This window comes from Sinohyriopsis cumingii, chromosome 7 (assembly GCF_028554795.1).
Source record: "Sinohyriopsis cumingii isolate HCF-2022 chromosome 7, ASM2855479v2, whole genome shotgun sequence".
In the NCBI taxonomy this organism is placed as follows: Eukaryota; Metazoa; Mollusca; class Bivalvia; order Unionida; family Unionidae; genus Sinohyriopsis; species Sinohyriopsis cumingii.
In genome coordinates this window covers 28,690,109-28,703,172 of record NC_142967.1, presented here as the reverse complement: position 1 = coordinate 28,703,172, position 13,064 = coordinate 28,690,109, and the positions used below count along the sequence as shown (strand labels likewise).

Here is a 13,064-nt window from a genome sequence, read left to right as displayed (position 1 = left end):
GTTTTTATTATTTTTCTATGTTATATTGGTAATAAAGCTCATTAGAGTTTATGTTGAATTATTGTTAAATCATGTCAACTATAAATAAATTTTGTCATCACTGAATTTAGAATGTAACAGTTTGACTCTTATTGGACTGGACAGTTTGATTCTCATTGGACTGGACAGTTTGATTCCTGTTGGACTAGACAGTTTTATTCTCATTGGACTGGACAGTTTTATTCTTATTGGACTGGACAGTTTGATTCTTATTGGACTGGACAGTTTTATTCTTATTGGACTGGACAGTTTGATTCTTATTGGACTGGACAGTTTGATTCTCATTGGACTGGACAGTTTGATTCTTATTGGACTGGACAGTTTGATTTTCACTGGACTGGACAGTTTTATTCTTATTGGACTAGACAGTTTGATTCTTATTGGACTGGACAGTTTTATTCTTATTGGACTGGACAGTTTGATTCTTATTGGACTGGACAGTTTGATTCTTATTGGACTGCACAGTTTGGACTGGACAGTTTGATTCTTATTGGACTGGACAGTTTGATTCTCATTGGACTGGACAGTTTGATTCTTATTGGACTGGACAGTTTGATTCTTATTGGACTGGACAGTTTTATTCTTATTGGACTGGAGAGTTTTATTCTCATTGGACTGGACAGTTTTATTCTTATTGGACTGTACAGTTTGATTCTTATTGGACTGGACAGTTTGATTCTTATTGGACTGGACAGTTTGATTCTTATTTGACTGGACAGTTTTATTCTCATTGGACTGGACAGTTTTATTCTTATTGGACTGGACAGTTTAATTCTTATTGGACTGGACAGTTTTATTCTTATTGGACTGGACAGTTTGATTCTTATTGGACTGGACAGTTTGATTCTTATTGGACTGCACGGTTTGATTCTTATTGGACTGGACAGTTTGATTCTTATTGGACTGGACAGTTTGATCCTCATTGGACTGGACAGTTTTATTCTTATTGGACTGGACAGTTTGATTCTCATTGGACTGGACAGTTTTATTCTTATTGGACTGGACAGTTTGATTCTTATTGGACTGGACAGTTTGATTCTCATTGGACTGGACAGTTTAATTCTTATTGGATTGGACAGTTTTATTCTTATTGGACTGGACAGTTTGATTCTTATTGGACTGGACAGTTTTATTCTTATTGGACTGGACAGTTTGATTCTTATTGGACTGGACAGTTTGATTTTTATTGGACTGGACAGTTTGATCTAAATTCCAGGAAATAGTGCTGCATAAGAATATCTTCCCTTATTACAACGTCAGTTAATTAAGTTCATTACAATAGGACACTGATTAATTAAGTTCATTACAATAAGACATTGATTAATTAAGTTCATTACAATAAGCCCAGGCAATTAATAAGATGCTCTCAACAATATACACAATTTGAATTATAGATCAATAAAAACTGACGGATTTTGCTTTCCAATATATTTTAAATGCTTAATAATATTTATTATTTCAGATCACTGTATGACAACAAGATTGAGTCTTTGGCCAATGGAACATTTATACCCTTAAAGAATTTGCAGACACTGTAAGTTATTTATAAATAAAGACTTTATTTGATCAATGAATTTTGTTTTTCTTATATTTGATATTTAATTTTAAGTTTATTTTTTTTAAACTAATTTTTTTTGTCAATGGTGTCAATTATTTTATAAAAATGTGTTTTTATACTCTGTTAAGGAGTGGTTTTGAATTGCTAATTTATTTGACATAGTGTATAACAGATTTCATGATTGAAATTTTAAGAAGAAAAATTCACTTTTGGTAGGAAAGAGAAACAAATGATGTATTGGTACCAGGACATTGATTCCTCTATCATTCAGTGTTCAGTGGAAGCTATCAAAGTATGCTTTTTTACAAATAAGGCAACATTAACACATTTCTGGAAGTAGTATGCGAATTTGACAAGTGGTATGTACATTTGACAAGTAGTATGTACATTTGACAAGTATTATGTACATTTGACAAGTAGTATGTACATATGTACATTTGACAAGTATTATGTACATTTGACAAGTATTATGTACATTTGACAAGTAGTATGCACATTTGACAAGTAGTATGTACATTTGACAAGTATTATGTACATTTGACAAGTAGTATGTACATTTGACAAGTAGTATGTACATTTGACAAGTAGTATGCACATTTGACAAGTATTATGTACATTTGACAAGTATTATGTACATTTGACAAGTATTATGTATTTTTGACAAGTAGTATGCACATTTGACAAGTATTATGTACATGTGACAAGTATTATGTACATTTGACAAGTAGTATGTACATTTGACAAGTGTTATGTACATTTGACAAGTAGTATGTACATTTGACAAGTAGTATGCACATTTGACTATGAGCAGTACACACTAGGCCCTTTCAGACTAGTTTGAAGTGTACATTTTTAATGATGTAATCTGTACATAAAAGGAGAAATTCAAATGCTGCACAAATATGGCATTTGTTTTTACTTCTGCTGACTGCAGGGCAGTCTTATCTGACTTGTATATTAAGATGGACCCCTCATTGACATTTATGGCCAAAGTGACCAGATGTGTGATTTTGGTGTGGTCAGATGGGCAGGAGTATGTGACAATTAAATAAGTCAGAATACAAAGCAAGGTCACAAGGTCAAGTTCATGGTAACTTTCCTCAACAACAATATTATAGACTTTAGGGACCTAGTTCTTATGTCAACTATATGGAAGAACTTGTATTTTGGGGGTGTTGTTTTTTCTTGTTGTTGTTGAAACATATTGGTTCTCCTCTCAGGTTCAAATTATCTCTCTTATTCCAGCTAATTTTTGTACAGAATAAACCATCTCTCAACTTTTCTGGAAGAAAATCAAGTTCAAACTGAAATCCTAAAATTTACATATGGTACTTCATACAAATTTGCATCATAGAAATTTTATATACAAGTAGAGGAACTAAAATTTGGAAACTCGTGAAAAATTCAATGAGCCTAACATACATACTTCCTTATTAGTTGAGTACAACTGCAATCAACAAAAACTGTGAACTTCCATTGCATAATGCATGGGCAGATCAGGGTCTGTGTTGTTTGTGTAACTGATTACTCACAGCAAACTGCACATACCCATATTTGGTGGTGCATTATGTAATGACAGATCTGAATCTGTGGAGTTTACAGCTGGACTTGATTTAGAAGCAAGTATTTATGGTAACTCTATTAGTTCTAACTGAGGTTATGGAGCATCACATTTTTTGAAACTTAGAGCTTAAGCTTAAGATTTTGCTCCAATTATTTTAAGGAGAAATGGCTAGATATGCTAGAAGACTGGGATATGCAAGGAGAAATGGCTAGATATGCTAGAAGACTGGGATATGTAAGGAGAAATGGCTAGATATGCTAGAAGACTGGGATATGTAAGGAGAAATGGCTAGATATGCTAGAAGACTGGGATATGTAAGGAGAAATGGCTAGATATGCTAGAAGACTGGGATATGTAAGGAGAAATGGCTAGATATGCTAGAAGACTGGGATATGCAAGGAGAAATGGCTAGATATACTAGAAGACTGGGATATGTAAGGAGAAATGGCTAAATATGCTAGAAGACTGGGATATGTAAGGAGAAATGGCTAGATATGCTAGAAGACTGGGATATGTAAGGAGAAATGGCTAGATATGCTAGAAGACTGGGATATGTAAGGAGAAATGGCTAGATATGCTAGAAGACTGGGATATGTAAGGAGAAATGGCTAGATATGCTAGAAGACTGGGATATGCAAGGAGAAATGGCTAGATATACTAGAAGACTGGGATATGTAAGGAGAAATGGCTAGATATGCTAGAAGACTGGGATATGTAAGGAGAAATGGCTAGATATGCTAGAAGACTGGGATATGCAATAAACTGCCAGATGTGCTAGAATATTGGGGTCTACACTGTTTGTTTCAAACTTTAAGTAGGACATATAGGGTGGACTCTGATATATCAGTGCATTATAGGGTGAACTTTGATCTGTTGGTGGATTATAGGGTGAACTTTGATCTGTTGGTGCATTATAGGGTGAACTTTGATCTGTTGGTGCATTATAGGATGAACTTTGATCTGTTGGTGCATTATAAGATGGTTATATGGCACTGTTCTGTTTGCAGTTCTATATAATTGAAGGTGTATTGTGCTGTATATATAAGCACAACTGCAAACAGCATTGGCTCTGATCCATTGTCACATATGCACTGTCACATCAGGGTCTATGCTGTTTATTCTACAGAGTAGTCCTAATAAAGGAACAGATCCAGATCTGCTGGTGCATTATGTGATGGCAGATCTGGGTCTCTAGTGTTTGTAGCTGAATGTGACTTATACATGAGTATACACAGTGTTGAGTAGCCAGTGTAATATGGTTCTTCTTTTATTAGTCATTTAGCCAGAAATCCATTCATTTGTGACTGCAATCTGCAATGGCTGGCAAAGTTTCTGGAGATTCAACCGATCGAGACAAGTGGTGCTCGGTGTGAGAGCCCTCGTCGGATGAACCGCAAGAAGATCAGCAACACCAAGGACAACAAGTTCAAATGCAAAGGTACAGAAATTCTCTCAGTATCACATGAAGCTATAAAAACTTGACATTTTTCAGTTATTTGCCTGAATGATTTTTGTTGTTGTTTTGTTTCAGGGACACTTTGATCACATTATTGGCTATATCATGAGATGGGAACTAAGAGCCTTTCTCAAGAACTCATCTAGATTGGTCTGGTTTGGTTTTAAACTTATGACCCTTGGACTGCAAATCAGATGCTTTGCCAACTGAGCTACCATGAATGACTTTGCTGTATGGCAAAACATTCATGATTTTTGTCCATCAGTTCTTTTCAAATTAAGCTTTATTTTGTCATTCACTGCTCTGCAGTTATATCTTTTAATGTAGTCCAGGCAATTGCTCCCAATAAGTGTCCCCCATTATTGCCTTTCGGCTGTTGTTGTATATACATGAATATAAGCCAGATCCAACAGCAAGCAACATAGACCCTGCTGTTCTGTCAAACAATGCACTGGCAGATCGAGTCTGTGTTGCTTGTTCTACTGATTAGACCTTGCTCATCACGCATACCAACTCCATTTTGAATAAATTATCAAATTATTTTCTCATTATTTTGATATATCAGTAACAATATATCTGCTATTTATGATTATTAAAGCCATTTTCTTCTGTTCCATTCTTTGTTTTAATGAATTTTAATTTGTCCAAAACTTATTTTTAGAATTAAAATCATAACTTCATGTTGTACATCATCATCTTGTTTTTTAGTTTAAAACCTGATCAAATAGTTAAGGATTTGATAGTGAATCAGTTATTGAAAAAGTCCCATGTCAGGTTGTGGACACAAAGAAAACTTTGCAGATTGGCAACACTAAAAATCTTATGTCATATTGTTGACGCAAAGAAAACTTTGCAGATTGGTAATACTAACAATCCTAATGCAGATTGTTGACACCAAAAACTTGTAGATTGGCAACACTAAAAACCCTATGTCATCTTGTTGACACAAAGAAAACTTTGCAGTTTGGCACTTCTAAAAGTCCTATGTAAGATTGTTGACACAAGGAAAACCTTGTAGACTGGCAATATGAAAAATCCTTGTCGGATAATTGTTGATGAACAGAAAACCTTGTAGACTTGCAATGTGAATAATCCTATTTGTGATTGTTGACAGAAAAAAAATCTTGTCAACTGGCAGTACTAAAAATTCTATGGTGGATTGTTAACACAAAAAACTTGTAGACTGGCAATACTTTCAGATGCTGAGATTCACAGAACGAAGAATGCAGGCAGATGTATTATTGATAACGTATGTCCTACTCAGTGTGAATGTCTTGGCACGACAGTGGATTGTTCAGCCCGCCGATTGACACACATACCACTTAACCTACCTTCATATACCACTGAACTGTAAGTATACTTATATGTCTCGTTTTCATTCTACTCATTAATGATCAATTCTTGATCAGTCATTTTGTCTTTCTCAGTGGCTCAATTACTCTATGTCAAATAATATTTTAAAAGGAGAAAATATGAAACACTTTTATTTAGTTTTTCCTAATCTTTGTCTTTCTATCAAAAAGATGCAGCAATTATAGAATTTTGTCACATTCCCATTACAGCCATTATAGAATTTTGTCACATTCCCATTACAGCCATTATAGAATTTTGTCACATTCCCATTACAGCAATTATAAAATTTTGTCACATTCCCATTACAACCATTATATAATTTGTCACATTCCCATTACAGCCATTATAGAATTTTGTCACATTCCCATTACAGCAATTATTGAATTTTGTCACATTCCCATTACAGCCATTATAGAATTTTGTCACATTCCCATTACAGACATTATAGAATTCTGTCACATTCCCATTACAGCCATTTTAGAATTTTGTCACATTCACATTACAGCAATTATATAATTTTGTCACATTCCCATTACAGCCATTATAGAATTTTGTCACATTCCCATTACAGAAATTTGAAGGATAACCAGATTACAAAGCTGGCAGCTGAGGGAGTTTTTGAACTGCTTCCAAATCTGCAAATTTTGTAAGTACTTGTGGCAAATTTTCACTCCGTTTATGAGATAAATCATATTTCTGCATCATTAAAATTTTGCTAATATTATCAACTCAACATATTTGTGAAAAAATCTTTTCATTGTTCACACGGTACATGCTAATAAACTTGGAAATTTTGTGATATAATTGTGGGTAAGTTACTGCAAGGTATTATGTATATGACCGTTAAAAGGTTTTCAGTTCACAAAATTATTTCTTGTTATAAGGAATGCACTATTGAGAGTGTAACAGACAGCTTTTACTCAGAGAGCCTTGAAGATAACATGTCTGGATGATTTGCACAAGAATTTCTGTGTTCACTGTCATCTTCCGGAAATTGTGTTTTAAACTAAAATTCACATTCATTACTTGCTTAAAATATCTGAGCTTTCATGTTTTCAAGGGATTTAGTTATTATTTTTAATTTGGTGAAGACATTTTTCAGAAAACTGGATGGGTATACCATTTGAGATGGACACTGAACTTAGCATCAAAGCTTTAATTCTCTTGATAGTAGTATTACTTAACATGAATACCTGTGCTGATGTCTTATTCATTTTGTAATATATCATATTATATTTCCTTGGATAAGATCAAAATAATTTTGAATTTAAATTTTCAGAGACTTGAGTGACAATTTAATAGAGATTGTTGAAGAAGGAACATTTAGAGCATCAGCAAAGCTGACAGAACTGTAAGTAAAGTTAAAACGATGAAATCCGAGATCTGCTTAAATATTTAGAACATCTGTGAGACATTTAGTTAACTTGTAGTTTAAAAGTAATTGTAATACACTGTTATGTTGTTCTAAGCATTGATGCAGGTACTGTAACAATTTTTTCAACATCTTTGAAAATATTATTAATTTTTAATAGTTTTCTCAACATCATTGAAAATATTATTAATTTTTAATAGTTTTCTCAACATCATTGAAAATATTATTAATTTTTAATAGTTTTCTCAACATCATTGAAAATATTATTAATTTTTAATAGTTTTCTCAACATAAGCAACCACATTACTGATAATATTTGCCATTATTTTCTCAACAGTATTGAAAATTCTGTTTGTTTCTAACTTTATTCATTTTTCTAAGTTGATTGGTAAAGCTGCTAATATTCTAAAGTCTTAGCTGCCATGCATTAGTGGCATAGCTAGGTATATGCACAAAGACATGTATTAGTGGCATAGCTAGGTATATGCACAAAGACATGTATTAGTGGCATAGCTAGGTACATGCACAAAGACATGTATTAGTGGCATAGCTAGGTACATGCACAAAGACATGTATTAGTGGCATAGCTAGGTACATGCACAAAGACATGTATTAGTGGCATAGCTAGATACATGCACAAAGACATGTATTAGTGGCATAGCTAGGTATATGCCTGGCATAGCTAGGTACATGCACAAAGACATGTATTAGTGGCATAGCTAGGTATATGCCTGGCATAGCTAGGTACATGCCTGGCATAGCTAGTTACATGCACAAAGACATGTATTAATGGCATAGCTAGGTACATGCACAAAGACATGTATTAGTGGCATAGCTAGGTACATGCACAAAGACATGTATTAGTGGCATAGCTAGGTACATGCACAAAGACATGTATTAGTGGCATAGCTAGGTACATGCCTGGCATAGCTAGGTACATGCACAAAGACATGTATTAGTGGCATAGCTAGGTACATGCACAAAGGAATGTGTGTGATGAACATTTTGTTTTGTTTTAACTATTTAGGAGAGAAACTTTGCTATGCCCACCACCTCCACCTATCTGTCAAAGAGCATACATCAGAAAATTGTTTAATCATGTCCCTGATTTGTTGCCTTTGGCTATTGAATTTGAGCCAGACCTGTTGCCTCTGGCTTTTGAATATAATCCAGATCTGTTGCCTCTGGCTACTGAATCTGACCCAGATCTATTGCCTCTGGCTATTGAATCTGACCCAGATCTCTAAGTTTAGTTTTGTATCCAACAGGAACCTAGCCAGCAATCGTCTGAACAAGATCACAGGAAGCCAGATGAATGGACTTACAGGACTTCACCACTTGTGAGTTTACAGCTTTCCAGTAATAATAATAATAATAGTAATAATGACCTTATTTAAAAAGGGTAACACAATTAGCTAAAAACTAATCTACCTTGAGGCCCGCATACAAAGGAATTTATTTATTTAAGCTGCATCTCTGAAGCCACTGGATATATTGGGTTTGGAAGAAGGAAATAGAGCGGGCATTTCTAATCTCAGCTGGAATACTATTCCAGAGCAGAGTTCCAGAGTATTGGAAACTTTTTTTAAATAACTCCTTATTTGGTTTGGGAATTTTATACTGTTTGGTAGACATGGATCGCAGGTAGGGAGTATTACCAGGTATCCTATACTGGAATAGTGATTGTAAATATTCAGGAGCACTATTCTGAGATATCCTGTACATTAATTTGGCTTTTCTCAAACAGATTCGGTCTTTAATAGGTAATATTTTTAACCTACCAGCTAAACTTTCCTTGCTTTCTTTCTGGATTGATATTAGCCCAAATGCTCTTTTTTGAAGATGTGCCAGCTTTGCTATGTTTTTATCATTTGAATTACTCCATACTGTACTACAGTAGTCCAAATAGGGTTGTATGTAACTGTTATAAAATAGTTTCCTGTGCCTTTCAGGGAGAAAATGTCTTATCCTACTGAGAAGCCATAAACTTGAATTGACTTTTTTACTGGTATCTTTGATATGTTCAGTCCATGATAGGTTATTATCTACCAGAACACCAAGTAGCCTATCATGACAGACTATTTGCAGATTTGTATCCTTCCATGTCAGACATAGTTCATCACTATCAAGATTTGTCCTTCTTTGCCGTGTTGAGATAAGTAATATTTTAGTTTTACCAGTATTTACCACCATGCCATTACATGTGCACCAGTTTTCCAGTTTGTTTAGTGCATTCTGTAAAGAAATTTCGAGCTCATGCTTTGTGTTTTGGATGTCTGACAATGTTGTGTCATCTGCATAGAGATCTGTAGATGATATTGAGTCTCTTAGTAAAAGTGGTAGGTCATTAATAAATAAAATGAATAGTAGTGGACCTAGAATTGAGCCTTGTGGTACTCCATATCTAATTGTTTCAGGTTCAGACAGAACATTATTTATGTAAACATGTTGTGTTCTCTCATTTAAGTATGAAGTAAACCATCTAATTGTTCTTTCATCACACCGGTAGATTTTCAGTTTCTTCAAAAGGATTTCATGATCCACCATGTCAAAAGCTTTCCTGAAATCTACAAATACAGTTCCTATTATTCTACCTTGGTCAAGTGCTTGAAGCCATTTATCAGTTAGGGAGATCAAGGCAGTCTCACAGGAATGGTTCTGTCTAAAGCCTGATTGATTAGGGTGTAACAGCAAGTGTTTGGTTAAATATGACATGAATGAGTCATGGACATGTTTTTCAATCAATTTTGACAAGTTTGGTAGTATTGAAATTGGTTGGTAGTTATCAGCATCATCCTTAGAACCAGATTTGTGAATAGGAGTTACTTTTGCAGTTTTCCATATTTTGGGGACAGATGAGGTTGCAATACTTAAATTAATTATGAATGTTATGCTATCTACAATAGCAAAGGCAGAAGATTTAATGAGTCGTGGACCAATCTGATCAAGTCCTGTAGCTTTCTTGGTATCAAGTTCACTGAGACATTTTTTAACAAAGTTTTTTGACACTGGTGGGATAGAGAAACATACCTCCTTTGAGATTTTACTGCTGCAGAACTTTTTCAGTTCATTAAAGTTGTTTTCTATCACTGGCTCTTTTAACTTTGTGGTAATGTTGATGAAAAAATCATTGAAAACATTTGCAATGTCAGTTTCATCAGTGACTATGGTGTCATTTACCAGAAGTGAGTGAATTTTATTTGTCTGTTTTTTGTGTGTTCCTCCAGTGAGTTCATTGAAGACTATCCAAATGGAGTTTGTGTTGCTCTTTTTGTTTTCAAGCAATGATTGATAATAAGTTTTTTTAGCTTTTTTGATCATACTTGTTATTTTATTTCTCCATACTTTATATTGTGCATGGTTTTCCATAGCCTTGAATTTGTCTCGTGTTTTCATAGCATCTAGGATTTCAGTAGTAAGCCAATTAGGTTGAATATCAGTCTTTACTCGATGTACTTTCAGTGGTGCATGCTTAGATACTACATCCATAAATAAGTCAGTCCACATCCTCATGGCTTCATCTATGTCATCCAAATTTTGGATCATACTCCATGGAACTTTATATAGGTCATTGAGAAATTGTTCTTCATTAAAAGTTTTGAACGATCTGTAAGTGATCGTTTTATGTGTATTTTTCTTATTTTTCTTGCATTTAACCTTTCTTGTCAAAAAAGTAGGATAGTGGTCACTAAGACCAACATTTGGTACATTAACACAAGCCACATTGTCTGGTAGGTTAGTATAAATGTGATCAATAAGAGTGCTTGATTTTTCTGTTACCCTTGTAGGCTCATTTACCAGCTGGTCTAGGCCTAATGATTCAATAAATTCCATCCAGTTGTTCCTTATTTGAGTATTGAGAAGGTCCTTATTTATGTCTCCGAGTATATATGTTTCTTTCTCCTGTGCTAGAACATTTTCTATTTGTTTAAAAAATTTATCATTCCAAAATGCTTTGGAGGAAGGTGGTCTATAAATGAAACCAGCTAGGAAAGATTTTGCATTATTTTGAAAAATTTCCACCCAGATACTCTCAATTTCATGTGACTCCAAGTCAAGTCGCCTTTTTACATTTACATCTTCCCTAATGTATACAACAATGTATTCCAGTACATATTTTATGATGTTATTTTCCAAACTTTACTCAGAAAAGTCATTAAAAGTTCCACACTGTTATATCAGTAAATACAATGATACTCTTGAAGTACCAGACTGTGACATTAATTGTGACATTAATACATACTGATGAAACTTTCAGACTACCAGACTGTGTCATTGGTACATATCTGTGACACTTACAGAGTACCAGATTTTGAGACCTGACAAAATAGTCTTTGAAATTCATCTAAATTCCATACTTTTTGTGTGGAAGTGACACATAGTCATGACTGAAATGAAAACATTGATAATGTATGGTCTTTTTTACTCTTACTGCATCTTTGTATCACAAGTCAACCAGTTTATCAGAAATATAAAACAATATCACCAAGAAAATACCTTGTCCTAAGAAATTAATTATTCTGTGAGGAATTGAACTTGGGGTGTGAGACTTTAAAATAGAATAAAATTCTTTGAGATATTTTTTCACTCATTGAGATGTGATAAGTAAGTCAATAAAACACTTTAGTATGATAGCTAGCTAAATGGTGGTTACAATATGTTAGCAGAGTTCTGCAAAATCATCAAAATAAGTGTCAAGTTAGTTATTGCTTTCTTCAGTTATTTTTCTTGTGTCCTATTTTTGAGTCACAATCATTACAAAGCCAGTGATCATAATGACAGTTTCTCTTTGCACATTTCTATTTCAGGTCATTAAATGGAAATAGAATTACCTGCATCAGCAACACAACATTCATCGAGATGCCAAATCTTAGAAAATTGTAAGTTGTTCATGTTAAAGGGAGGCAACCTTAGTTGAATCAAATTCTACAATAACAAGAGTGTGTTCCCATGATACATACCTGTCTCATGTCTGCAGTCTTTTGTCATATGTTGTGAACTTTTCTGTTTAATTATTTTCAGAATAAAAGTACCTTCTCTTTAGATTGATAATTTCTAATGATGCCTATTATTATGTGTATTATATTTTGTTGTACTGTTTAATGTGATAAAATGCTTGTGATATTCTTCAGTGTTGTTATATGCTTTATGCAAATTATACATGGCATTGATCAATTTTTATTATTTCTTCAGAGAGCTGTTTGATAACCAGATCAGCTGCATACAGGAGGGTGCTTTTGACAGAAACAAATTCATATCAACAATGTAAGTTTATGCTTAGAGTGAAAATGCTGATAGTTTATTTCAGATTTCTTCAAGCTAATAAGCTGCAAGAAAACCGTCAAAGCAGCAAATGTGATCAGTACTGTTGAACAAATTTGTTTGTATTACCCCACTGTCAGAAGAGAGCATATTGTTTTGGTGCTGTACAGCCATAAATATTTTCATATATCATTAATCCAAACTCAGTTTTAGCACGGAGACACAGATACTATTAATCTTATAGCCATGAAAGTGTACACAATTCAACACGGTGACACAGATACTATTAATCTTGTAGCCATGAAAGTGTACACAATTCATCACGGTGACACAGATACTATTAATCTTAGAGCCATGAAAGTGTACACAATTCATCACGGTGACACAGATACTATTAATCTCAGAGCCATGAAAGTGTACACAATTCATCATGGAGACACAGATACTATTAATCTTATAG

The 13,064-nt window shown here is 34.0% G+C and overlaps 1 protein-coding gene across 3 annotated transcripts in view; it reads left to right on the top strand.

Annotated features, from left to right (window-relative positions):
* Positions 1-13,064, top strand: part of LOC149794941 (slit homolog 2 protein-like) — a 239,835-nt gene that overhangs the window by 189,548 nt on the left and 37,223 nt on the right. For all 3 annotated transcript variants that reach the window (XM_089964604.1, XM_089964605.1, XM_089964603.1), the window contains 8 exons: positions 1,502-1,573; positions 4,436-4,599; positions 5,817-5,967; positions 6,542-6,616; positions 7,250-7,321; positions 8,611-8,682; positions 12,151-12,222; positions 12,536-12,607. In XM_089964604.1, the coding sequence (XP_089820730.1) occupies positions 1,502-1,573; positions 4,436-4,599; positions 5,817-5,967; positions 6,542-6,616; positions 7,250-7,321; positions 8,611-8,682; positions 12,151-12,222; positions 12,536-12,607 (750 nt within the window). The remainder of the gene's footprint in view (positions 1-1,501; positions 1,574-4,435; positions 4,600-5,816; positions 5,968-6,541; positions 6,617-7,249; positions 7,322-8,610; positions 8,683-12,150; positions 12,223-12,535; positions 12,608-13,064) is intronic.